The sequence below is a fragment of the Rhinolophus sinicus genome, linkage group LG10 (genome assembly GCF_036562045.2).
Source record: "Rhinolophus sinicus isolate RSC01 linkage group LG10, ASM3656204v1, whole genome shotgun sequence".
Taxonomy (NCBI): domain Eukaryota; kingdom Metazoa; phylum Chordata; class Mammalia; order Chiroptera; family Rhinolophidae; genus Rhinolophus; species Rhinolophus sinicus.
In genome coordinates this window covers 82213328-82238133 of record NC_133759.1, presented here as the reverse complement: position 1 = coordinate 82238133, position 24806 = coordinate 82213328, and the positions used below count along the sequence as shown (strand labels likewise).

The window sequence follows — 24806 nt, the reverse complement described above, 5'->3', positions numbered from 1 at the left end:
GGATTAACTCTTTCAGGTCCCTGTACCTGGAATTAGGGTAAGTAGGTACATACAATGACAGAAATGTCTGAAGATTTGGTGACTACAAATGGGTTTAAAATAAGTGAAAGTAAATGCAAACTTAACTCATTTGGGATTTCCACATCTTGTGCCAACTGGTCCCACTGAGGCACAGTTAGACAAATCTGCCCAGAGCACTCAAAGTGACTCATTAGCAGTCACAGGACCACAAATGCACAGAATTCACCTTAAGATTCGGTTCCTCTTCCTGGAGATTCTGAAAGCAGTGCCAACCACATTCAGTACTGGGTTTTCAGAAATCTCCAAAGAGAAATTCTGCCCTATTGCCAAACAGTTACTTCAAAAACTTCATTGCACAAGTGGATCGTGAAATAAGCTCACTGGGGGTAAAATCCACCAAAGGATTAGAGTCTTGTGTTAAACGCTGATGTTTGATAAGCAATAAGAGAGAAATCAGAGAAAGAACAGATAAAAAAGATCTTAACAGGCTATGCCAAAAGTAAAACAAATAAAAATATATTAGCTTGGTAGTAACGTTTTTATTCATTGAGCCTCCCATTTGTGACCTAGTTCTCTGCAAGGAATTCTCTTTTTCCCAATGCAGTTAATTTACACTATGAGGTGAACTAGTGGTAGCCTAAATTCCTGAAGATCCCATATCAAAAGGAATAGAAACATTGGGATTTTTATCTATAATGTTATTTCAAAAGCAGTCTTTGGAGTTAGACACGACTTAAAATACCATTAGCAGAGTGACTATGTATGTCACTTAACCTCCCTGAGGTTAAGTGTTTCCTCATGTGCTAGATGTTGGTAAGTGTTTGTTTAATGTGTGACTTACATGTAATGAAACCATACCTCTCTTGCAAAGCAGAACATTTTTATATAGCAGTGACTGCAGATTTCCTTATTCATCCTCTCCAACCCCAATCTAATTTTAATGTAGGCACATGGCATTAATTGCACCCCAGGACTCTCCTGCCATCTGCAGTAACTAGGTATGGAAAAGAGAAAGCCTAACATGGGAATTGAGCAGGTTGATCTAGCAGTGATGACTTTCAGAGTTGAGTGATTTTTGTTCCCATTTTGCCATGCTATGACAACGCGACACTCTCTTCCCATCACTGTAATAATTTCAGGAGCTGGAGGTCTTAGGGCCCTTCACTAGATTTCTGAAATTGTTGGGCAGAAATTTGCCTTTATTAAAATCATGTACTCTCCTGGCAAAATCCCATAAGAGAAAGCACTTTTCTGACATAATTTTCTCCTTAGATTAAAGGTTTGTGTACCAAAGTACAAATTAACACACAGGTCAATGTAAAACAGAAATAGTTCATGTATCAAATTGCCCCAAGCTTTGAGCTAGGAGAGGGAGGGTAGGCATGTCATTCCCCTGAGCTTCCAGCTCACAGCTGATGGCAAAGCTTGTCTGGCCTGCTCTCCATGCCTCATCACCATCTGCAGTCCACCCCAGGCCCAAAAGGGCTTCACAGGAATTTGTTAAGCAAATGTCTACAACATTCTTATTTAAAGCTAAGCCCTTTGACATGCTTCCAAAAGCTATGATCTAAAGAATTCTAGAAGCTCCTTGATTTCCTACCCTGTTCTTCTTAATCTGCTATCTGCCTCCCATGGCTCCTCAGCACTGACCAGCATCAAGCTCTTCTGATAAATCTGCCAACAGTGTACATGGGAAATTCTCTCAATCCATCTCTGTTTTTTTCTGTGTGTATGCATTACTTTCCTCAAGCTTAGCATGAATTTAGAATGTGAAACTATGGACATTCATAAAAACACAGCAATATGTCATTGAAAATATATCACCAAAATATAGCAGGGGCAATTATTAGTAACTCATTTTGTAGTAGCTCTAAAAGTCCTAACTACAAAGTAGTTGTGTGGGAAGATAACAATTCATCACTATTTATGGGATAAAATTTATGGGATGAATCCAAGTTTAAAGAATCACAAAGCAAATCTCTATTATTTCAAGCATGCATATGGAGACAAATACACTATACAAACATATCCAGACATTCATGCACTGTCCAATAATTTATAGACATTCCTCATAATAATGAGCAAGCTGGCCTTATGCCGACTTAAAACCAGGGTATTTACTAATACTATCTTTCGTGTACAGTAAGCCATCCCCTTTCCAAGACTTTTGTAGCTATTGCACACTAAATTTTAGATCCAGAAAATGAATGTGTGCTTTGGAACATGTTGAAGTATTGTTTGAAGTATTGTCCTTTAACTTAAAGATATGCGGGGCTTAAATAGGCTGCTTCACATCTCATCAAAACCTTAGGCGCTATCAACAGGAAATCAGAAGATTACAGATTGCATCTAAGCTAAATGCATGGAAATCCTCTTACAATGAATTCACACTATGCCAAGAAAGGTGATTAGTAAGAGTTCTTTTCCCTTCTCTTTCTCCCCAACCCCAGCTTGTTGTGGTCTTCACAGTATTCTAATACCTCCCTGGCTCAACCAGACACGAACTGTTTCTTGGTCTATCTGTTTACCATCATTCATTTTCTCTGACAGCCCCCGACAGAAGAGTTACCACATCAAACAGCCAAAGCAAACTTTGGCTTCAGGGTGAGGTCCACATTCTATGGCTTTATTAGCTCTGCCATGAATTTCCAGAAGATCCTATCCCATTAGGTCAGTGCAATTACTGGAAATATTAACTGGATAATTTTCAGTGTAGACAGTTCAAGGTATAAACAGGGACAGCATATAGAGGTGACCACCACTGCCCCTAGAGGTCTCAGAGCTTTTTTAAAAATAGCACTCACAGCATCTCAAAAGAGAACTTTCCTGTCTATGACACAGCAGAGGCCATTTCTCCTTGAATCTCATAACATTATGCCCTATACTAGCATCATCTTGTTTTCAAGCCTATACTATTTCTCTACAGAGCTGTGCTCTAACATCAAGTATTTAAGACTTATCCTCATATCTCAAACAATTTTATGGTCAAGACTTCATATATCTGAAAAGAAAATGGGAAGTAAAACAATTCTCTAGTACCGTTTTTCTAGAGAGGGCACATAGTAGAGTATAATCAAATCACAGGTACTATACATACGAAGTTAACCAGATAACCCCCGTCACTGTTAATAACTCAGTAACGCCAAACACATGATACTGGGGACTGAGGAATGCGAAAAATGCGTGACTTTGTGGAAGACCCCCTGACTACTAGCTCACCTCATTTTGAGAAACAGCCTCATTTTTTAGAATAATCAGGTTCCCGGCACTCTGTCCACTTTGGCCTGTGAGGTGCCTGCTGTCACTTGCTGCTGCTTGGGCTCCCCCAGGCCCAGGTCCTGTCTGTGCCCCTGTGTTGTAAAACATGAAAGTGTCACTCCCTGAGCCTGCTGTCAGACAGGCCTTGTAGCAGTAGGTCTTGGTGAGGGAGCCATTCCCTCGCACTTCAATGAAGTGAGGCTGCACTTTGAGGCCATGTGGTATCCTGGCATCAATATTGTTATTGGCCTGTTTGTACAGTTCTGCAGGGCACCGCTCCCTCACGCCACAGAAGCCTCCACAGCACGCAGTGCCATATGCAGTATAGCGGTAGCACTTGATGATGCTCAAAACAATGATTGTCAAAAGAAATATAAAAGACACTGTGCTTAATGCTATTATTAGATAAAGTGTAATTTCAGAGTATGTCCGAGGACTCTTAACATGTCTCTGAGTATCAGGGAGGATTCTGGACACTCTATCCACCACAGCTACTGTAATGGCCACAGAGGCTGAGAGCGATGGCTCGCCATTGTCTCGGACCACCACAGTCAGGTTGAAAGTGGTTCCACTCTCATCTCCCATCTTCCTGGTAGTCCTAATTTCTCCTGTGTGCAGCTCTACTTTAAAGAGGTCCAGGTCAGAAGTCTGGGCCAGATGGTAAAAGAGCCAAGCATTTTGCCCAGAGTCTGAGTCCATGGCTATGACTTTGGTGACCAGGTAGCCAGCAGGGGCAGTTCGAGGCACCAGCTCAATGGCTGCTGAGGAATTGGTTGAGGTAGGGTACAGGATGTAAGGGGCGTGGTCATTCATGTCCACCACATACACATTGGCGGTCACAGTGCTGCTCAGCGGGGGGCTCCCCTTGTCCTGGGCCTCCACAGTCACAAAGAACTCCCGAAACTTCTCATAGTCAAAGGAGTTGACAGCATAAAGGCTGCCACTGGCACTGTCTATGGAGACATAGGAGGTGACTGGCAGCCCTTGAATCTCCCTCTCCAGGAGGGAGTAGGTCACCTCTGCATTCTCCTTTTCATCCGGGTCTGTGGCTTGCACAGTGCAGAGCAAGACCCCTGGCAAGTTGTTCTCTTGGACATAGATGGAGTAGGCGTCCTTCAGGAAGCTCGGTGGATTGTCATTGATGTCAGAGATCTCAACCTGCAGAGTCCGCTGGGATGTGAGCTGTGGTACTCCCCCATCAATGGCTGTCACTGTGATGTTGTAGGCTGCCACCCGCTCCCTGTCCAGTGGGCCACTCACCACAAGCGTATAGGAGTTTCCAAAGCCATTCAGTCGGAAAGGCAGGGTGGCCTCCAGGTTCAGGCTCACTTTCCGGTTGCGGCCTGAGTCTTGGTCATTGACACTGAGAAGGGCCACCACTGTGTTGGGTGCAGCATCCTCAGGCACTGGGCTATACAGGTCCGTGAGCACCACCTCTGGTGCATTATCATTCACGTCCACGATGTCCACCAGCACCTTGCAGTGACCCACCATGGGCACTGGTCCCCTGTCAGTCGCCTGCACATAGATCTGATAGGAAGAGGCTTCTTCATAATCCAGCGCCCCACTGACGCGCACTTCCCCCGTACTGGCATCAATGCTGAAGAGCTGCCTCTCCCTGTCCGACGTGTAGCTGCTCAAGGAATACCTGAGCTCGCCGTTGGAGCCCTCATCCGGATCTGAGGCATTCAGCTTCACCACCAAGGTGCCTGGGGGCGCGTCCTCCCGAAGCTGGACGCGGTACGTGGACTGGTCGAAGGCGGGAGAATTGTCGTTAGTGTCCAGGACACGCACAGAGATCTGTGCCGTGCCGGAGCGGGCTGGGCTGCCCCCATCCACAGCTGTGAGAACCAGGTGGTGCCAGACTGCCTGCTCGCGGTCTAGGCCCTTACGCAGCACCAGCTCCAGCACCTTACTGTTCTCCTGCAGGGGTTTCAGGTCCAGCTCGAAGTGCTCGCTGGGGCTGAGCTCGTAGGTCTGCACTGAGTTGGCGCCCACGTCAGGGTCCTGCGCGCTCTCTATGTGAAAGCGCGCTCCAGGCGCCACGGATTCGCTTACCTGAAGCTGGTAGTCGGGCCGCGGGAACCGCGGCGAGTTGTCGTTGATGTCCAGTACCTCCACCTCCACGGCGCTCACAGCCACGGGGCTGTGCGCCAGCACTTCCAAGCTGAGCAGGCAGCGAGGCCGCTGCTCACACAGCGCCTCCCGGTCAATGCGCTCGTTAACGAAGAGCGCTCCACTTGTCAGGTCCAGCTCCAGATAGCGCGGGCTGGGTGCACCCAGATGGTTGATGCGCAGGCAGCCGGGCCCCAAGCGCCGCAGCTCCAGCCCCAGCGCGTTAGCCACGTTGCCCACGATCGCGCCGGGCGCCTGCTCCTCCGGCACCGAGTATCGCAGCTGGGAGGCTGCTGGACCGGGAAACAGCAGCAGCAGCAGCAGGAGAGGCAGCAGCAGCAGTAGCAGCCAGGACATGGGCGGCCGGAGTCGTGGATGGTCTGTCGCCCCAGGTCTGGTGCCCGCCAGCTCCATAGCCACCGGCCGCGGCGGAGGCAGCGGGGCAGGGCCGGAGGCAGCAGCTTCCCCAGCCGTGCTCCACGCCCGGGCCCCGCCTCCGCTCCTGCCGCCCTGCGCCCGCTCCCCACGGCTCACGCGCTAGCCAACACCGGGGACCGCTTCCCTCGTAGGCCCTCCGTAGGGCTCCTGGCCCCGCTGCCCCGCTGACTCCCCATCACCCAGCTCCTCGGCTCGCGTGCGAGTAGCTCAACCTGGCTTCGCTTCCTGCCGCCGCTGCCGCCGCAGCTGCTGCTGCTCCAGGGGGAGGGAATAGGAACCAGAAGGGGAGGGGGAGCAGTGCTCAGCGGGTCCGGCTCGGATTCCGCACGGAGGCAGCCGACTGCATCCCGGACTGCTCTCTCAGTCGCTCCTGCCACTCCAGCCCCAACTCCTTCACCCTAGACCCACCGGATCCCAGCAGACCGCAGGAATACGGGCCACTCCCTTTCTCCCTGCCCCCACCGTCCTGTTCTTCCAGTCTCCATGGTCCCTCGGCTGCTTAACGGGTCCTGTAAGGAGATTATTGTGGGAAAAGCCGTTGTCTCTAGGACTCAGGCTAACAGCTCCCCAGGAAAAGATTTCCAAGCGCAATTCAATAAAATAAACTGAAGGCCTTAGCTGAGAAGGGGCACCTGAGGCGGAGGCTCCACGTTCAAAGGAAACAAACGGAGGGGAAGCTCTCTGGGGTTATTGATGATGGGGATTCATTATTTATTCACCTGACCTCCAACATTTTCTCTGGAATACTCGTAAGTACTGTAAAAAGTGTTCGACTCCTCGTGCAAAGGGAGGGGGTGGCAAGTGCCATCTTCTTTCTGAGCAAGTCTAAAACTAATATCCTGAGATCCAACTCAATTCTGCTCTAGCCAAGTGGCCCTTCCTTTCAGTGTGTGCTTTGGCAAATAACCAATACTTCAGGTTTTTTAATTCTCTCTTTTTAAAAATTGGCTCCATGAAGCTGCAGGCAAAGCTCTTATTTGACCCCTTTTGATCATAGTGGGGGAAATCTGGTAAGATTTTAAAGAGATCCTTCCCTCAAGCTTTTCCTTATTTTACTTCAGATCTTTTTCATTTATCACCCAAGACATTTTCTTTGTTCTTTCAAGAATTATTTAATTTTTTTTTTCTCTAAAAGATGACAATGTCTTCAAGAACCGGCAAAACCATTCAATCAAGAGCGTTACTCTTGAGCTCCCAAGCCTGGCTGGAATCCGGACTCCATTAATGCCTTACAGTGAAAAGTCTGCTGTTATGAAGTGAAATGTGGGAGGCTGGGATTTTTCTTACAATCGCCAACAATGTCAATGGCTGCAGGTCATCTTTCATAAATGTAAGGCTCCTTTACATCTCTGGGCTGGGTTCCCCCAAGACTCCACATTGCATTGCTGCAGAGGCAACAAAAAGCCAACCACTTTTTTTCAATGAGCAAGAAGGGAGAAGGATCAGAGGAAGCCTTTCCGTGCTGTGTCATTGCCTCTGTTTCTCTTTCCTGAACATCCACTCTTCCCAGGCCCTCTCATCTCTTCCACAGTTTAAAATCCATTGCCCCACATGCAAAAAGCACTCACTAAGATGTCCTTTCTCTTCTTTATCTCCTAGCAGCCTCGTACTCCTAGCTTTTCCTCTGTGGGTCATTTTCTAGCTATGAACTGGAACATAGCCCAACTAAGACCCGACATTTGGCATGCTTCCCTTCTTGAGAGGAGAGTTGAAGGGGCCAAGGCAATGATCCTGACACCCAGATTTCAAAGGCCTGGACTAACACATCCCTTCCTTCTACCCACCAAGTGCACTCACTGACAACACTCCCCAACCTAACCATTGTATTCCACAGACGCGCCCAGCTTCCTACTGTCACTGCTGCTTATTTGTCCTCTTTGTTCTCTCAAGGGTGCAGAGTGGGAAGCAATTTCCATCACATTCTATTCCTGTCTCCTTTCTTAGGTCTCTGGCTTCTCCCTTTCTGTCTGCTTACTTCCAAAATGTCCCTACAGTAACTTTGTCTCTGCTGTGGTAATTTGATCTCAGAAAGCCTTAAATTCGCAAGTGCATGAATTGTAGGCCTGGCCTTTGTCTTCACCCATTACTTATTTCTGAAAATAAATGGCTTATAAGTGGAATCAAGTTATAAGTTGTCAGGAAGAGTGACCTTTTCTTCCCTCATCTCCTCCCAGGCCCTCACAGTTGCTGCCTCCACTGCCCACAGCTCAGAAACCTGGCCACTGGGTATTGACCATGCACGGACCTGTGCCCCTGAAAAGATCACAGGCACTTAAGGAAGAGATTAAAGTGACAGAGGCTTGGTGATGTTTTTAATGGAAGCCCCCAAGTGTCACATCTTGGGAGAAAACCCCGGACTTGTCTTTTAGTAATCTTGTCATCTTCCAGCAAGAACACCTTCCAGGTTGTCCATTTTGATGTGTCAAGGGATTTATTTCAATTAGTATTTACTCCCTCAGTGACTGAGAAGGCAAACATAGAGCCAACACAAATCAGCCACCTCAAAGACACTGTACTGAAGAGATGGTGTACTCTATATTTGGCAGTATAGTGATTTAGTTCCTCACGCTATTGTACTTAGACTCTTGCCAACCTTACTAGTTGGTGTAATGGGATTGCTTGCACTGCTGGTAAGGACCCCGTCTACACATATTTATGCTAATGCCTCAACTGCAGCACCATGTATTCCCTTTCCCTGAACACAATTAAAAAGCAGGATAGAAAAAACATTGAAATAAATAAAAAGCAGGATATCACAGTGATTAGGAACATAGACTCTGGAGTCAGTCACGCCCCTGGCAATGACTACCTGTGTGGCCTTGGACACATTACTTAACCTAAACTTTCATTTACTCATTTTCTTTGGGGAAGATAATATTAAGGAAAACTCATAGGGTCATTATGATTACATGAGATGATGTATATAAAACAATGTGCATAGTGACTGATAAGTACATTATTACTATTATTATTAAACTGCAACTATTATTATCAGATAACCCCTTAGTTGACAGTCTACATACAGCATAGTCCCCGTAACGATGCCAGACAGAAGGTGATGATGAGGGAAGATGAGGGGGCACCAAAGTTATGCTTTCCCAATTATTTCTAGAGTTTAGCCTATATTTTGAAAACAAAAACCAGTCCCTTTCTAGGTCACCAAGGAAAAGGGACTTCTGTCATAAGGATTCCTTCAGGAGATTTATTTCCTCATAAGAGATTCACCTTTTTGGGAGATGTGAAAATACTTTTGCACAAAGTACAGAAGAATTCCCAAACATGCCGTCATCTCCAGCACCCAGTATAGACTTGGCACAGAGGTACTTAATGTTTTTTGAACAAAACTAAATTTACAACTTTGCTTATGTAATTCTCTCAAATAGAAATAGCTCCTTCCTTTCCCTCCCCCTTTCTAAATCTTATATATATTTCAAGGTCCATCTTAAAACCCATCTAATCCACGAAACATCGTGTTCTAAATATAATGGTCTTTTTTTTCTCTTTCACAGTTTACCACATATCTCTGAATGCTAAGAGTGTCATTCTTTAATTCATCAAAATGCTTTAATATTATTTCTTTACCTCAATAAGCAACCTGCAAACTCTTATATTTTTGTGTATTCTTCACAGTGTGGGAAGCCTCATAAACTCTCAATAATAAGTGATGATTGGTTCATTTTCTTCAGATTTGTTTTTAGCAAATTCAAGAAGAACTGCGACAATTCAGGCACTTCCCTTTGTTGTGTATAGACAGACTGTGTCTAACGGAGAGAGGGCTCAAGAGCCTGCAATGATTTTACTATAGTTTTCTTCCTTTAAATTTTGAAATACAAAATAGAGTGATAACATGATACTTTTGGGTAGACCCTTTCTTAGAATTGAGCACCTTTATCAGTGGGATTCAGTTCTCCAGATTAGAAATAAATTATTCTAAAAAAGGGTCTACCCAAAAGTATTATGTTATCACTCTACTTCATAATTATAAATTATAAAACAGCTATTTTTTGCTCATAACTAACAGGAAAAATGACATGATAAGAGAAGTGCCGTAAGACATGGTTTTTGTTTACCCCATGCTAGACATGAACTTTGATAGTATCCCTTAGTTGTATTTGTAAAATGCATCTACCCTGAGGTCACTGGGCAAAGGAGCAAAACCAATCACAACACATCTGTATTAAGCCTACAAGAAAAATACTGGTACCTCATGAACTTTCCTAATTCACATAAATTTTCCTTTCTCTATCATTAGCATCAAAAATCATTTTATGTTGGGGAACCAAACAATCTGGAGTCTTTTGGCCACAGGGCAAGAAGACATACTCATTAGTTTGATAAAGCTTTGGGTTGACCATTATGAGAATATCTGCCAAACAGGGAAAAACCTTACTTTTCATCATCCCAGTGTCTAGTGTGGTCCAAGGTAGTTAAAAAACTCCATCTTGTTAGGAAGGAACAGGACTTCTGATCTTTATGCAACCCCAGAAGGAAAATACTTTCCAATATGACCACAGTATTCTTTACAGGTATAGCATCCAGTGGATGGGGAGATTAAAAAAAAAAAGATTTTTCATATAACATGATAGCTAAAATTTTTTTCACATTCCCTTCCCTGAAGAGGGAACATATTAACTTTTAGGGAACGATCCTCTAAATGTTTAGTTCTGCAAAACTAATATACTGTTGATTCTTGACTGATGCATTGGAAAATTGCTCAGAATAAACAAAGGGACTCCAACTATCTTTGGAAAAGTAACAATAAAAAGGGAGAGTAGATTAAAGGCTTGGGACAGATTGTGCAATATTCATAGACAAAATCGAACTATTCAATTATTTTGGGATTTTGCTTCTCTATCAGTATTCTCAATTGAGATAGCCTAACAAGAATCATAGAATGTTAAAGGGTGAGAGATATTTAGAAAGTATCTCACCCAACCTCTTTATTTTCACTGAAGAAAACGTTTAAGTAGAACTTGAACCTCACGATCAGTGAGGAGATAAGAAACATAAACGTGCTATAATGAAGTCAAGTGTATGTAGCAAGATAACGACCTTACAGATGTGACTAGAGAAAAAAATTTACATAGGCATTTAAGATTTTCAGTTGCTGGAATCATTGATAAGGGAAATGCTACAGGCACAATCTATGTAGAATTCATGGAGCTGTTAAAGAATTTCCCCAATACCCTTGCAGACACAATGAAGAAAGGCTGCAAGACACTATAGTTAGGTAGTTTTATAATTGTTTGAATAACAGTGCCAAAGAGCATCCATAAATGGAATGCTTCAATCTGGAAAAAGAAGTCTAGTGGGTGACTGCAGATATCCACCCACCATTCTACTTTTTATCAATGACTCAAGACAAGGAAGCATCAAATTTCCAAGCCAATTTAGCAGCAAGTTGAGCTCTTTGGAATAAGAGTAGCAACTGCCTCAAGTAAGCCATATTTCTAATTCACTAAAATTACTACCAATATTCTATTTGAGGCTTCATACATGCCAGAAATTTGTAAGTTGTATTTAAGCTAATTTCTGGCTTCTGGTATTACCATTAAAACCTGTTCCAAGTTTCCATTCATCATTCAGGCCCTTTTATTTTAATAGAAAACCTTGTTTGGCCCTATTTCTCCCCTGCAATTCTTGGGATTTCAGCCATAGAATAAAATAAGATGGTAGTTTGGCACTCAAGTACATCTTTGTTCCCAAGTGGGTTTTAGCCAAAGCATTCATTGATTTGGATACATTTTTTTTCTATTTTAAGAACTGTAGATATGTTGAAGTACCTTGAATTTGAACTGTTTTCCAAGATATGACGAAAGGTCAGTCTAAATGAAGGCCTCAGTTTCTCCTTTCTATAACTACCATGTTTCCTGGAAAATAAGCCCTAGCATGATTTTTCAGGAGGACATCCCCTGAACATAAGCCCTAATGCGTCTTTTGAAGCAAAAATTAATGTAAGACCTGGTCTTATTTTCGGGGAAACACAGTATTGTGTTTGCTGCATGGAAAAAACTAAACCAACCTATACCTCTGCCTATGCGTATCAAGTAATTGTTGGCTTTTTGGGTCCACTTTACATCCTGATGCCTTAGCACTAACAGTTAACATATTATTTCTGTACATATTGTTTCATGTAATCCTCACAAAAGCCCCATGAGGTTGGTATTGATGAAGAAACTGGATCCTCAAAAGGTGAGGGAATTTATTAGAATCTCCAGAAAGCTTTTTTTCATGCCCATTTCTTGAGATTATAATACAACATCTGACCACTACACATGCACTCCTAATTAGAATCATATTATTCTTTAATTGGATTATTTGTTTTTTTGTTGTTGAGTTGTATGAGTTCCTTATATAGTTGGATATTAGCCCCTTATCTGAGGTGTTGCTTGTAAATATCTTCTCCCATTAGGTTGGTCGCCTCTTTATTTTGTCAATGGTTTGTTTTGCTGTGCAGAAGCTTTTAAGTTTGAGATAGTCCCATTTGTTTATTTTAGCTTTTACTTCCCTTGCCTTTGAGGTCAAATTAATAAAATCCTCTTTGAACCCAAGGTCCATAAGTTTAGTACCTGTTTTCTTTTATGCAGTTTATTGTTTCAGGTCTTATGTTAGTGCCATTTGCGACAAAATTGATGGATCTTGAGATCGTTATGCTAAGCGAAATAAGTCACACAGAAAAAGTCAAGAACCATATAATTTCACTGATATGTGGGATATAAAACAAAGCAACAAAGGAATAAGACAAACAAAGAAAGAAACAAAAACTCATAGACACAGACAATAGTTTAGCAGTTACCAGAGGGTAAGGGGGGAGGGGAGTAGTAGATGAGGGTAAAGGGGATCAAATATATGGTGATGGAAGGAGAACTGACTCTGGGTAAACATACAAAATGATATATACATGATGATGTATTACAGAATTGTATACTTGAAACCTATGTAATTTTACTAACCATTGTCACCCCAATAAATTTTAATTTAAAAAATCATACTATTCAAATACTGAATCATTATGCTGTACACCTGAAACTAATACAATGTTATATGTTGATTATACCTCAATTTAAATAAAAAGAATTGTATTATTGGTCTCAAGCTATTAATTTCCAAGTATTTTATATGGGATCCTATTCAAGTATTTTCACAACTACAAATTTCTTTTTCTTTTAGAGATTTCAACTGGATCTTCTGCGTATGTTTCTTAAATGGCTGGCCTTAGCAAAATCATGATGCTAAATAGATTTGTATTTCATTTCCCAATCTCTTCTTTCAGTACCATCTTCCCACCTACAATATTCTGCCTGAATAATGGGGTTTTACATATGACTTGAACTTTCCTGATATAAATCCCACTCATGTTTTTCTTTATGATAGATTTTGTTACATAATTCCTTCAGCAGTTATGTATACAACACATAAAATGGATAAAATATAAATCCTCTAAAAATTAGACAAATGGAGATATACTGTGTTGTCTGTGACTATTAAAAGATCCTTTAAGGCATTCTGATGAGATAATTAATGTTACCTAAAGCTTTCTTTATCAAAGCTCATTTTATTAAAGTTATTTAGAAAGGACTTATAGAGTCTTCAATTTTCTGATAACCTCAGGATTTTTTACAAAGCATTTTTTTAGGTAGTAAGAGCTAGAATTAAATTCCACTAGCAATTACGGACCACAATCCCACTTCAAGGTTTTTAATCACATTGTATGCTTAGATCACGAACCCAGGTAGAGCCTTTTTATGGGACTCCTGCTTGATGTAAAACCAGACTCGAATATTCACGATCAGGCTCTAGTGTTTATTAATTATGTGTCCTTGAGAAAGTTGTTTAATTTCTCTAGTAATTAAAAGTAAATTAAGAAAAACATAGTATTTACAACAAGCTTAGTAAAATAAGGAAAACATAGTACTTACTACAAATAGTTACAGCTAGACATTTATTGAGATGAAGCATATAAAAATTGCATTATATAAATTCTCAATGATTATTGGCCAGAAAAAAAGAGGGGGCGGTATGGGGGTAGAAGTCTCATGAAATTATCCAAATAACCTGAGGAGAAAAGAGGGATGAGTCAAAAGAAATGGAAAATCCAAGCTTCTGCACATTCTCTTTTTTTCTACCACAAACAAATGAAGCATATTCCACTCGACTGACGGAATTGAGAAAGAAAATCTAGTACTGGTTCTGTTTACACAGCATCTCTGAACTAATGGTTTCCAAGATCTTAAAATCATTTAACTTGATGCATCTACAACTTGAGATTGGTTGATGCCAACTTCAGCTTTGCAGTACTGAATGGGGGGAAAAGTACACAAAATTCCCCAAACAAGATGTTAACTTGTGACTTTTCTTTATCTAAATCTCCTGGGCAATTCTCTAATAAATCCAGTTAACCAAAGACAATGGGGTAGTAACTTGAATGAAGATATAAAATTGAAGCATAGAATGATTCAATAATTTACTAGAAATACAGAGTTCATTTCAAGCAGAACTGGGTAAAAATCTCACTTTCTTTCTAATTCAATGTTACATCTATTATAACAGAGTTGACACCCTAGGATATTCAATATCCTTTATAATTAAAATTTCATAATAGCCTCCCATGATTGGTTTTCTGCAGTACTCTCAAGCTAGACTAGTATTCCTTTGATCCAATTATGAGAAGCTCATTTAAAATCTCAACTGTACATGAAACATTTATTAGTTCATAAATCAATGTATACATAGAATATACTGGACAGCTATGCCTCCTAGGACATGTGGATTTAGTGTGACGTAAGCTAGCAGGAGTTGAGGAATAAAGGGGATTTTCAATTTACCAAAAGTCATGCTTTGCAAGTCAATAATGATGTACTAAGAAAGTAGCAACTACCCTGATAAAGTCAGGCTGTGAGTATCCTGGATACATGGATGAATGTTGCGTCCCTGGATGAAAAAGCCAGCTATAATATAATTCTGGAAAGTTGGCAATTGTATGTTGGGAGTAGGCACAGCACTGATTACTCCCTATTCTTATGCCCCCACCCCAATACATTTTGAAAAAATTCACAAAGGGATTCAACAGTGTTACAACAGGAAATTCCACCTTGGAAATACAGGAAGCAGATAATCACATTTGTCTCCATAATAACTCTTTTAAAAACTCTTGTATGTTGGTCTAATGAAGCAAGATTTAAATTCAAATTCATCAAGCATTCATTTAGTATCTAGTATGTGACAGTCCCAGAGCTAAGGGTTTTCAAGTATATCACCAAATGTAATTCTCATGAAAGAAATACTCTAATATGCATCAAAGGTTATTGAGTCAACATCAAAAGTCAATGGAAATAAATGAACTCATAGACACAAAGAACAGAATGGTGGTTGCCAGAAGCAGGATGTGGAGGGTGGGGAATGGTCAAAATGGGTGAAATGTGGTCAAAAGGTACAAACTTCCAATTATAAAATAAATAAGTCAAGGGGATATAATGTCCAGCATGGTGACTATAGTTAATAATACTGTAGTATTATGTTTTTGAAAGTTGCTAAGAAGAGTAGATCTTTAAAATTCTCATCACAAGAAAAAAAATGTAACTACATGTGGTGATAAATACTAACTAAACTGATTGTGATGATAATTTTGCAATATATATAGATATTGAATCATTATGCTGTACACCTGAAATTAACATTATATATCAATTGTATCTCATGAAAAAAAGTGAATGGAGTAAACCCTGTAGGCAAGCAAGAGCACTTTATAATTCTCCAACAATCCCCATTCTTCATTTATCTTAAAAGCAGAAAAGTTTAAGTGTTTAAATATAGACATTTATTTTGTTCCTTGAGTAGGATGAGTTTAGTTGTTTTCAAGCTTTAATGTACATGAGAATTTCCTGGTAGGGTGGTACCAATGCAACCAGGAAACTGCACTGGGAAAGATTTATGTGAGTTTTCAAGCTTAATTTTACTTAAACATAATATTCACCATACACACTTTGGAAACTAACCTTGAGTAATATGTTATTGCACTGTATTTTCACCTTCTCTTTTTATTTTTAAAACTCAGAATTTATATAAAAAATATTGCCTTAAGTTAGAGTGTCAGAATCTTAATTTCAGAGATAAACCAGAACCAAACAATCTTACTACACTCTTATTAAAAGAAAACATGTCCACTTTCTGATGCTGGTGATCTTTTCATTCAGTCAACATTGTTGACCATTAACTTTGTGACAAAGTTAATTAAACCCTAAACATTTGTAACACTTTCCTAGTACCTCTTATGTATAGTTTCAATTTATATATTTTATTAGAGTGAGGTGTGTATATAACTTATCTCCCCTGCCCAACATGCTTAAGGACAGGGTTGGCGCACTCATTCTATAAATGTTGATTGAATGACTACTATGTGTCAGACATTCTGACGGCTATTGGAGACACCACGGCAAAGACACAGGCATGATATTGATCATCACAAACTACTGCAATGAGGGAGGTGGATGACCAACAAGTGAATAAATAACTTTAAAGTAGGCAAGAAGAGTGATGAATGTCATAAAAGAAACAAGCAAGAAATAATGATAAAGGTACCTGAAGGAACTATACTTAGATATGGACATCAGGGAAGACTTTTCTGGGAGGTGACATTTAAATTGTGACCTGAAGAGGAAGAAGAGGCTAGCCATGGAAACAATAGTGGGAGAGCATTCCCTGCTGAGGGAACAGCAAGTGTGAGGGCACTAACCTAGGAAAAGCCAGGGTACACTTTGAAGATTAGAAAGACAGCCAGTGTGATAAAGCATAGGAAGCAATCAGAGAGTGTCAGAGATGGGTGAGAAACAACCAGGGGCCAGATTTCATGGTATTGTACATGACCATAAAGAGTTTGGATTTTATTCCGTATATTCCAAGGTTAGCTATTGTAGGTTTTAAACAGGGGTGTGAGGTGATCCAATGTATATTTTTAAATATTATCATAACTACTGCATAGAGAATGGCCCGTGGAGAGCAGGGGTGGGGGTAGGGGTGCAGGAAAACCAGTTACAAGGCTATTGCATGCATCCAGGGGAGATAAGATGGTAACGTGGACCAAGGTACTGGTTGTCATTTGAGGATGGACACCTGTAAGCTAAATTTCAAAGACAGAATTTACAGGACTGATTGATGAGAGGACAAACTCCCCTTGAGAAATGAAGCTGTCAAGAATGACTTCCCAGTTCCTGGAACGAAGAACTGGGTAGACAGTGGTATCAGTTTCTAAAAAGACTGTGGGAAGAGATGGTCTGAACAGGTCTGGAAACCAACAGTTCAATGTTAGACATGTGTGAATTGCCTGAGAGAAAGCCAAGCAGAGATGTTAGGTACATGAGAGTTGGAACTCAGCAGAAAGGTCTGGGCTGAAGCATCTAAAATGACAAATGAATAAATATTTTCTGAATGAATGTAGACACTGGGCAAAGTGGCAGAAGTTATCCTTTATCCTTTAATAGCACTTTTTGTACTGGCCTCACTCATCTTTTCTACTGCAGTGACGTTCCTTATTTATTATACATAGTTCCCATCCTGAAGTGGTTACAAAGCTGTGCAGAATCAATGACCTACCCAAAGCAATGGGGACTTGGTGCTTTGGATAGTCCTAGAAGCAACTAATGAAGGTAAAAACATCTGGTGACCACTAGCCAGTAAAAGTATACTTGCTTGTACTGCTGTAAAATAAAGCTTCTGTTGTACATATATTTTTGAATAAGTGAATACAATATAGCATATACTTTAGGTTTATAAAAGATATAAATTTACACCTCCTGTGTGATTTATTTTTATATTTCCTTGGTCTTCTATTCATTTTATTTAGGTTCAACAATATTACAAATATACGCTGCTTGTACAAAATTCAATTCTTCCAAAATTGTAAAATGCAAAAAGAAGTGAAAGCCCTTTCTAATCCCATTCTCCCACAGACTACACCATTAACAGATAATTGCATATCCCTCCAGACTTTTACCTATGCAAAAGGTAAACATTTATATACTTTACCAAAATGTAACCACACTCTACACACTATCGTGCAACTTTGCTTTTTTATTTTTATTTAACACATATGATGGACATCCTTCTGTGTCAGTACATATAATTCTGTTTCATTCTTAGTAATGGCTGCATAATATTAATTATATGGATATTTCATAATTTATTTTTATTCCATGATTGAATATTTAGGTTCATTTCCAAAAGTATGTGCATGTAATGCCTGTGTGTTTATTCTGAGAGGTGCTTATTAAAAGCATGCACATTTTAATTTTGATTAGACATACCAAAATGCCTCCCCAAATTTTTGTGTCAATTTATATTCTCAATAAATGGTAAATGAGCTAATTCATTTGCTTCTGATTTGTCTCCAAAATTCTTAATTAATAATGTAGTAAAAAAAAACATAGAATCATGTTCACAGCAATATTTTGTTTTCCTTAATACTTCATATGACTGTGTTTCATATGACCCCCATAAATGCCTAAATACTCACTGACAAAGTCATCTCACATCTCTAAATTTATTTCACTTAAATAGACTGGTTTTATCATTGTGTTTTTATATCATCTTTACCCTATATCCATCAGGGTTAAAGTATGTTCCTTTAAGAATATGCATTTCTTGATATCCAACTCTCTAAATATTCATTGAACCCATTACCCAGAATTTTAAAAACTATTAAACTTAATTCTTGGGTATGTTATATATAAGGAAAAACTTAAAACATGAGGCCTGAAGCTGATTCCAGTATATCTAAGTAAGCTCACAACAGAGAGGCCTTTCCGAAGATAACAAGTGTAGCCTCTGGCCAAATACATAAAGCAATTCTCCAAGAGCTCTTGAGAGTAAACGAAAGTAGGCAGATTTTGAGGGGGAGCCAAAATTTGGAGAAAGGAATTAGTGTGGATTAGTAGGTTGGCTGTTTCTGTAGCTTGGCCTGAGGACAGATCATGTATGTGGCACAGCATGAGAGCTAAAGTTCCGATAGATAGTCCTCAGTTTCCCTGGCATGAGGAACAGTGGGAGAGCCAGCAGCAATCATAACCATTGGAGGTTGCAGGGGAGGGGAGGAGGGGTGGGGGGAATCCCTGAGGGGAGAGAGCCAGAGAAAGGGCTCTATCTCTACATTCTGTACTTGAATTTTTCACACATTTTTGCAGACCCCTAAACCACATATAGGGAGCTAAGGCTAAAAGAGCTGAACTGAAATTTGAACTATTGCCCATCACAAGTAAAAGAGAATTTTGTGTTTTTAGTCTAACCAAGTTTATCCTCTACTACGACAAAAAACATCAACACCCTTCGGAGGAATATAACAAAATGCAGTATCTCCACAACAAAACATTTATAATATCGAGGATATAATTCAAAGTTACTTAACATAAAAGGAACCAGAAAAATGTGATGTATTCTCAAGGGTAAATAAAGATCACCAAGAAGCCAAACCTGAGATGATGTAGATACGGGGGTTGGCAGACGATGACTTTAAAGTAACTACTATAAACTATATTTAATAAGGTTAGAAAAACACATTGGTAATGAATAAAAAGAAAGGAAATCTAAGCAGAGAAATAGAAAAATAAAGAAGAGCTAAATGGACATTTTAGTACTAAAAAATATAATATATGAAATAAAAATTCACTGGTGGGCTTAATAGAAGAATGGAGATAATAGAGGCAAAAGTCAGTGAACTTGAAAATAAAGCAATAGAAATGATCAAATCAGAAGAAGTGAGAAAAAAAAGAATCGAAATAAAATAAACAGCTTGAGAGACCTATGGGACAATATATGAATATAAGGAATGAATATTCCTAAAGGCCCAAGCTTCAACTCTACTAGAATGAAAGCAGGCAATATCAGAAAGTCTTGTATATTGGTCACTGGAGTCCAGAAAGAGAGGTGAGCAAATGAATAGAACCAAAAATATTTGAGGAAATAAGGACCAAAAATCTGGTGAAAGACACATAAATTTACAGATTCAATAAACATAGCCCAAACACACTCCAAACAAGATAAATATGAAGAAAACCACAAATAAACACATCATAGTCAAACCTCTGAACCAAAGATAAGTAGAAAGCCATGAAATCAGTGCCCCTCACCAAGACCGACTCCTGCCCCCCCAAAGAGCAACAAAACATCCATATTACAGAAAAGGAACATGACTCAAATGATTGTAGACTTCTCATCAGAAACCATGGAGGTTAGAAGACTGTGGAATAAAAAGCTTTAAAATGCTGAAAGAAAAAGAAAGTCTATCAACCCCAGAATTCTGTATCATTCAAAAATGCAAGAGAAAGAAATACATTTTCAAATAAAGGAAAACTAAGAGAAATTGTTATACCAGATATGCATTACAAGAACTGCTAAATGAAGTTTTTTCAGGTTGAACTGAAAATATATGGGAAACTCAACTATTTAGGAACGGATTAATAGCACCAAAAATGGTACATGTCTGGGTAAATGTAAATGACTACTTTTTTTCTTTCTAATTTCTCTAAAATACATAATGACGGATTAAACAAAAATTATAACTTTGTCTTGTGGGGTTAATATTGTATGAGATTTAACACAAATGACCACGTTAGCATAAGCAATGGTACAGGAGGAGCTAAATGGCCTTATATGATTGCAAGGTTACTCCATTTTATGAAAGTGGTACTCCGGTAACTCTAAGTAGAATGAGAAAAGTTAGGATGTATGCTATAATCCTTAGAACAACCACTAAAAATGCAAATGGGTACATCTAAAGATAGGTATATCTAAAGGGATTATAAACAATATTCAAATAATTGAATATTTGAAAGGGGAACAGAGGAACAAAATCAGAGGGGCCAAATAGAAGGTAATCTATTGGAGGACACAAATTCAAACATATCGATAATTAGGCTAATGTTACTGAACTAAACACTTCAATTAAAAGACATAGAATATCAAAACAGATGAAAGAAGATTCAAAAATTTGAAGTCTACAAGGGCACATTTTAAATTTAGAGAAACAAAGTAAATGGACACACAAAAAACGGATATGCTATGCAAACAGTAAACATAAGACTGGACTGGCCACTTTAATATCAGATAAAATATACTTTTTTTAAGAAAAGGGTATTACCAGCAACAAAGAGATATTTCATAATGATAAAAGGATCAGTATCAGGAAGTTTGTAATAATCATATATGTGTGTATGTCTAACAATAGTCTCAAAATGCATGAAGCAAAAGTAGACACAATTACAGAGAAACATAATTATAATAAAGATTTCAATACTGTTCTCTGAGCAACTGATAGACCAACTAGACAAAAAATCATTAAAGACGTAGACAAGTCAAATAATAATTATTTATATTATAAATCATGACACCTGACAACTGCAGAATACACATTTTTCTCAAGTACATTTGGTACATTCACCAAGATAGACTTATGCTGGGTCATAAAACAAGTCTCAGTAAATTGAAAAAGATTGAAAACATGCAGAGTATCTTCTCTGACCAAAACAGAATTAAACAGAAATCAAAAGCAATAAGATATCTAGGAAAACTATAAATATTTGTAAATTTTGATATATTCCTAAGAAATCAATGGGTGAAAGAGTAAATCATAAGGGAAATTAGAATGTTTTAAAATTAATGAAAATAAAAACACAACATACCAAAAATTGTTGAATGCAGATAAACAGTACTTAGAGGAAAATGTATCACTTTAAATTTTATATTAGAAAAAAATGTCTAAAATTAGCTATGTACGAATCAACCTAAAGAATGTAAAAAAGAGCAAAGTAAACCCAAAGTCATAGAAGAAAGTAATAAAGATAAAAGCAGAGATCAATGAAATAGAAAATAGAAAAACAATAGAGAATATATCAATAAAACCAAAAGCTGTCTCTTTAAAAAGATCAACAAAATTGATAAATTCCTAGCTAGATTGATAAGAAAAAGAGACAGAACACAAATCAACAATATCAGGAATGAAAGAGATATTACCACTACAGATTATACAGACATTAAAGCATGAGAAAATATTACTAACAGCTTTGTGCCAACATATATGACAAATTGGATGAAATGGACAAATCCTTGGGAAAATACAATTTAAAATTAACACAAGAAGAAACAAAAAATATGAAGTGTTTCCACTTTTAATAAAAAATATATTAAAGAAACTGAATTTATTCTCACAAACCTCCCCAAAAAGAAAACTCTAGCTACAGAAGGTTTCATTCAATGAAAAAAATTACACCAATATTACACACAACCTTTCACAAAACAGAGGAGGAAGGAACAGCTCCTGTCATTTTACTGGGTTAGATAATACCAAAACCTAATAAAAACTACAAAAAGAAAAAAAGATGAGAAAATTACATCTAGATGTCCTATATGACCACATGTAAAAATCTTTAACAAAATACTAACAAATCAAATCCAACAATATATAAAAAGATAATAATCCTGTCTAAGTGAGGTTTATCCCAAGAACAGAAGGTTGTTTCAACATTCAAAAATTATTCAATGTAATTCACAATGTAATAAGGAGAAAATCTTCTTTTCATTTCATTAGATGGGAGGAAAAAAAGTATTTGACAAAATTCAACAACTACTCATGATAAAATTATGAGCAAACTAGAAAGAGAATGAAATTTCCTCAATTTGATAAAGCATTTATGAAAAATCTATGGCTACCTTAATACATAATGGTGAAATATTAAACACTTGCCTCTTAAAACTGGATATAAGACAAAGATACCTGCTCTCACCACTTGTACTCAATATTGTACTGTAGATCTAGCCATTGCAATAATGCAATAAGAAGAAATATTAAGTATAAAGATTGGAAGAAAAAAGTAAAGAGTCTCTATTTCCAGGTGATATGATTGTTTATATAGAAAATCCTGGGAATCTTACACAGTTAATTTCCAACCTATAAACCTACAGTATCAAGACAAGCTAGTATTGGTAAAAGGATGGACATATAGATCAAAGGAAGGAAACAGAATCCAGAATGAGGCCCACATATACAGAGGGTGCCAAAAAAAATGTATACACCTTTTAATAAATGAAAAAAACTGCATTAAAATTGTAATATGTACTCAACATATACCTATAACAAAAGATGAATACAAGTCATGTGTATACATTTTTTTGGTATTCCCGGTATATGGTCCATTGATTTTTGACAAAGATTCCAATATAATTCAATAAGAAGGGTAAGTCTTTATATTGGATATTTGATATATTGGATATTCAAATAGAGAAAAATAAACCTAGACACTTACCTCACACCATTCACAAAAATTGACTTGAATGAATCATAGAACTAAATCTAAAAGCTAAATTAAAACTTCTAGGAGAAAACAGAGAAAACTCTGTGAAGTTGGGGTAAGCAAAAGTTTCTTAATTAGAATACAAAAGACAACCATAAAACAAAAATTTACTATCAAAATGTAAACTTTGGTCTTCAAAGGACACTATTAAGGTAATGAATGGAAAAACCACAGAACAGGAGAAAAATCTGTAGTATACGTATCTGATACAGGACTTGTCTAGAGACTTTTACAACTCAATAACAATGAGACACTCAAATCAATAAAAAGGGCGAGGGCAAACAATTTAAATAGTCCATGTAAGAAGCAAAGGCTAGTGCTTATGCTTTCAAAGTTATAAGTCTCTTTGCTTTCCACAGAGCTACACGGAGCACCGTGACCATTTAGACCTATTTGATTTTTAGTTGAATGGAAGTTGAGAGGTATCACAGGTCACCAGCTCTGATTCACAATGCACCAGAATGCATAGCATGGCTACAATCTTCCCAATACTTAAATTAATCCTTGGTGGTAGTGGAAAGTTGCTTGGGAGCTGCATTTAATCTTAAACACATCAGTAATTAACTCCTTCTCAGTCTATCATTAACCTTAGGAAGGTATCCTTCAAAGGCTTTGCTGAAAATGTAGACTATGCCCTCCTTTTAAGAGAAGGAGCCAAATGTAAAATCTCTTTCCTATTACATGTACATGACATTTTCCAACTCAAAAGATCAGGAATGAGAAACGATGTTCTGTTATTACCTTCCTGGATGTTTATGCTACTTCTAGGTACCAAGTTGGAGACTAGCGACAATCTGGCACAGCTGGGTAACTTGCAATTAATTATTGGAACTGATTGAATAGTATTTTGAGTATTTTCCAAAATAGTCTCAAATGTGGCTAGAAAAAGGGACCAAAGAGAAAAGTATATCTGAGAGAATAATTCATGATCTACAGCTTTTACAGAAGCAGATCCAGCAGAGAGGTGAAGACAATACTCGTGCTCTTATTCACAATCATCTACAGAAGAAATGAACCAATATTAGGAGCTAAGAGCACAAACAGATGTTTCTGGAGCGATACCATGTTTCCCTGAAAATAAGACCTTGCCAGACAGTCAACTCTAATGTGTCTTTTGGAGCAAAAATTAATATAAGGCCTGGTCTTATTTTACTATGTTATTATTCTTATTTACATGATATTATTTATATTATCTATATTTATTTATTTATATTATTTATTATTTATATTATTTCACTATAAGATCCAGTCTTATATTAATGTTTGCTCCAAAAGACGCATTAGAGCTGATTGTCTGGCTAGGTCTCATTTCCGGGGAAACACGGTAAGAACTATACAGCGGAATAGATGGCAAAGAGAAATATGCGTAGAGACGGTTCTAATGTCTCATTTCACATCTATGAGGAAATAGACAAAAATCACTCTAGAGCTTCAACAGACTTGTAAAATACAAAAGTACTTTGCATTTACAGGAAGAGAATGAGATATTTTTCCTTTTAAACACTCAACTTCCTCGGGTGTTCTAAGGCCAGATAATCTGATAATTACTGTGAGAATGTATAGAGTGCATAAATTAAGGAGGATGGATCCCAATCCACACTCCATGAGAACACTAGAATATACTTCTGTTACCTTCTA

At 38.6% G+C, this 24806-nt stretch overlaps 1 protein-coding gene across 10 annotated transcripts in view; it reads right to left on the bottom strand.

Moving 5' to 3' along the window:
• The window catches only part of LOC109451776 (protocadherin alpha-C2), a 134126-nt gene that overhangs the window by 35748 nt on the left and 73572 nt on the right, over nt 1-24806 (bottom strand). The window contains exon 1 of one of the 10 annotated variants that reach the window (XM_019740254.2): nt 3241-6373. The exons of 7 other annotated variants lie outside the window; for them this stretch is intronic. In XM_019740254.2, coding sequence (XP_019595813.2) covers nt 3241-5808 — 2568 coding nt within the window. In that variant the 5' untranslated portion in view covers nt 5809-6373. Of the gene's footprint in view, nt 1-3240; nt 6374-24806 lie in introns of those variants that run through there. 2 more of the 10 variants (XM_074313660.1, XM_019740256.2) reach the window with 2 other exon arrangements.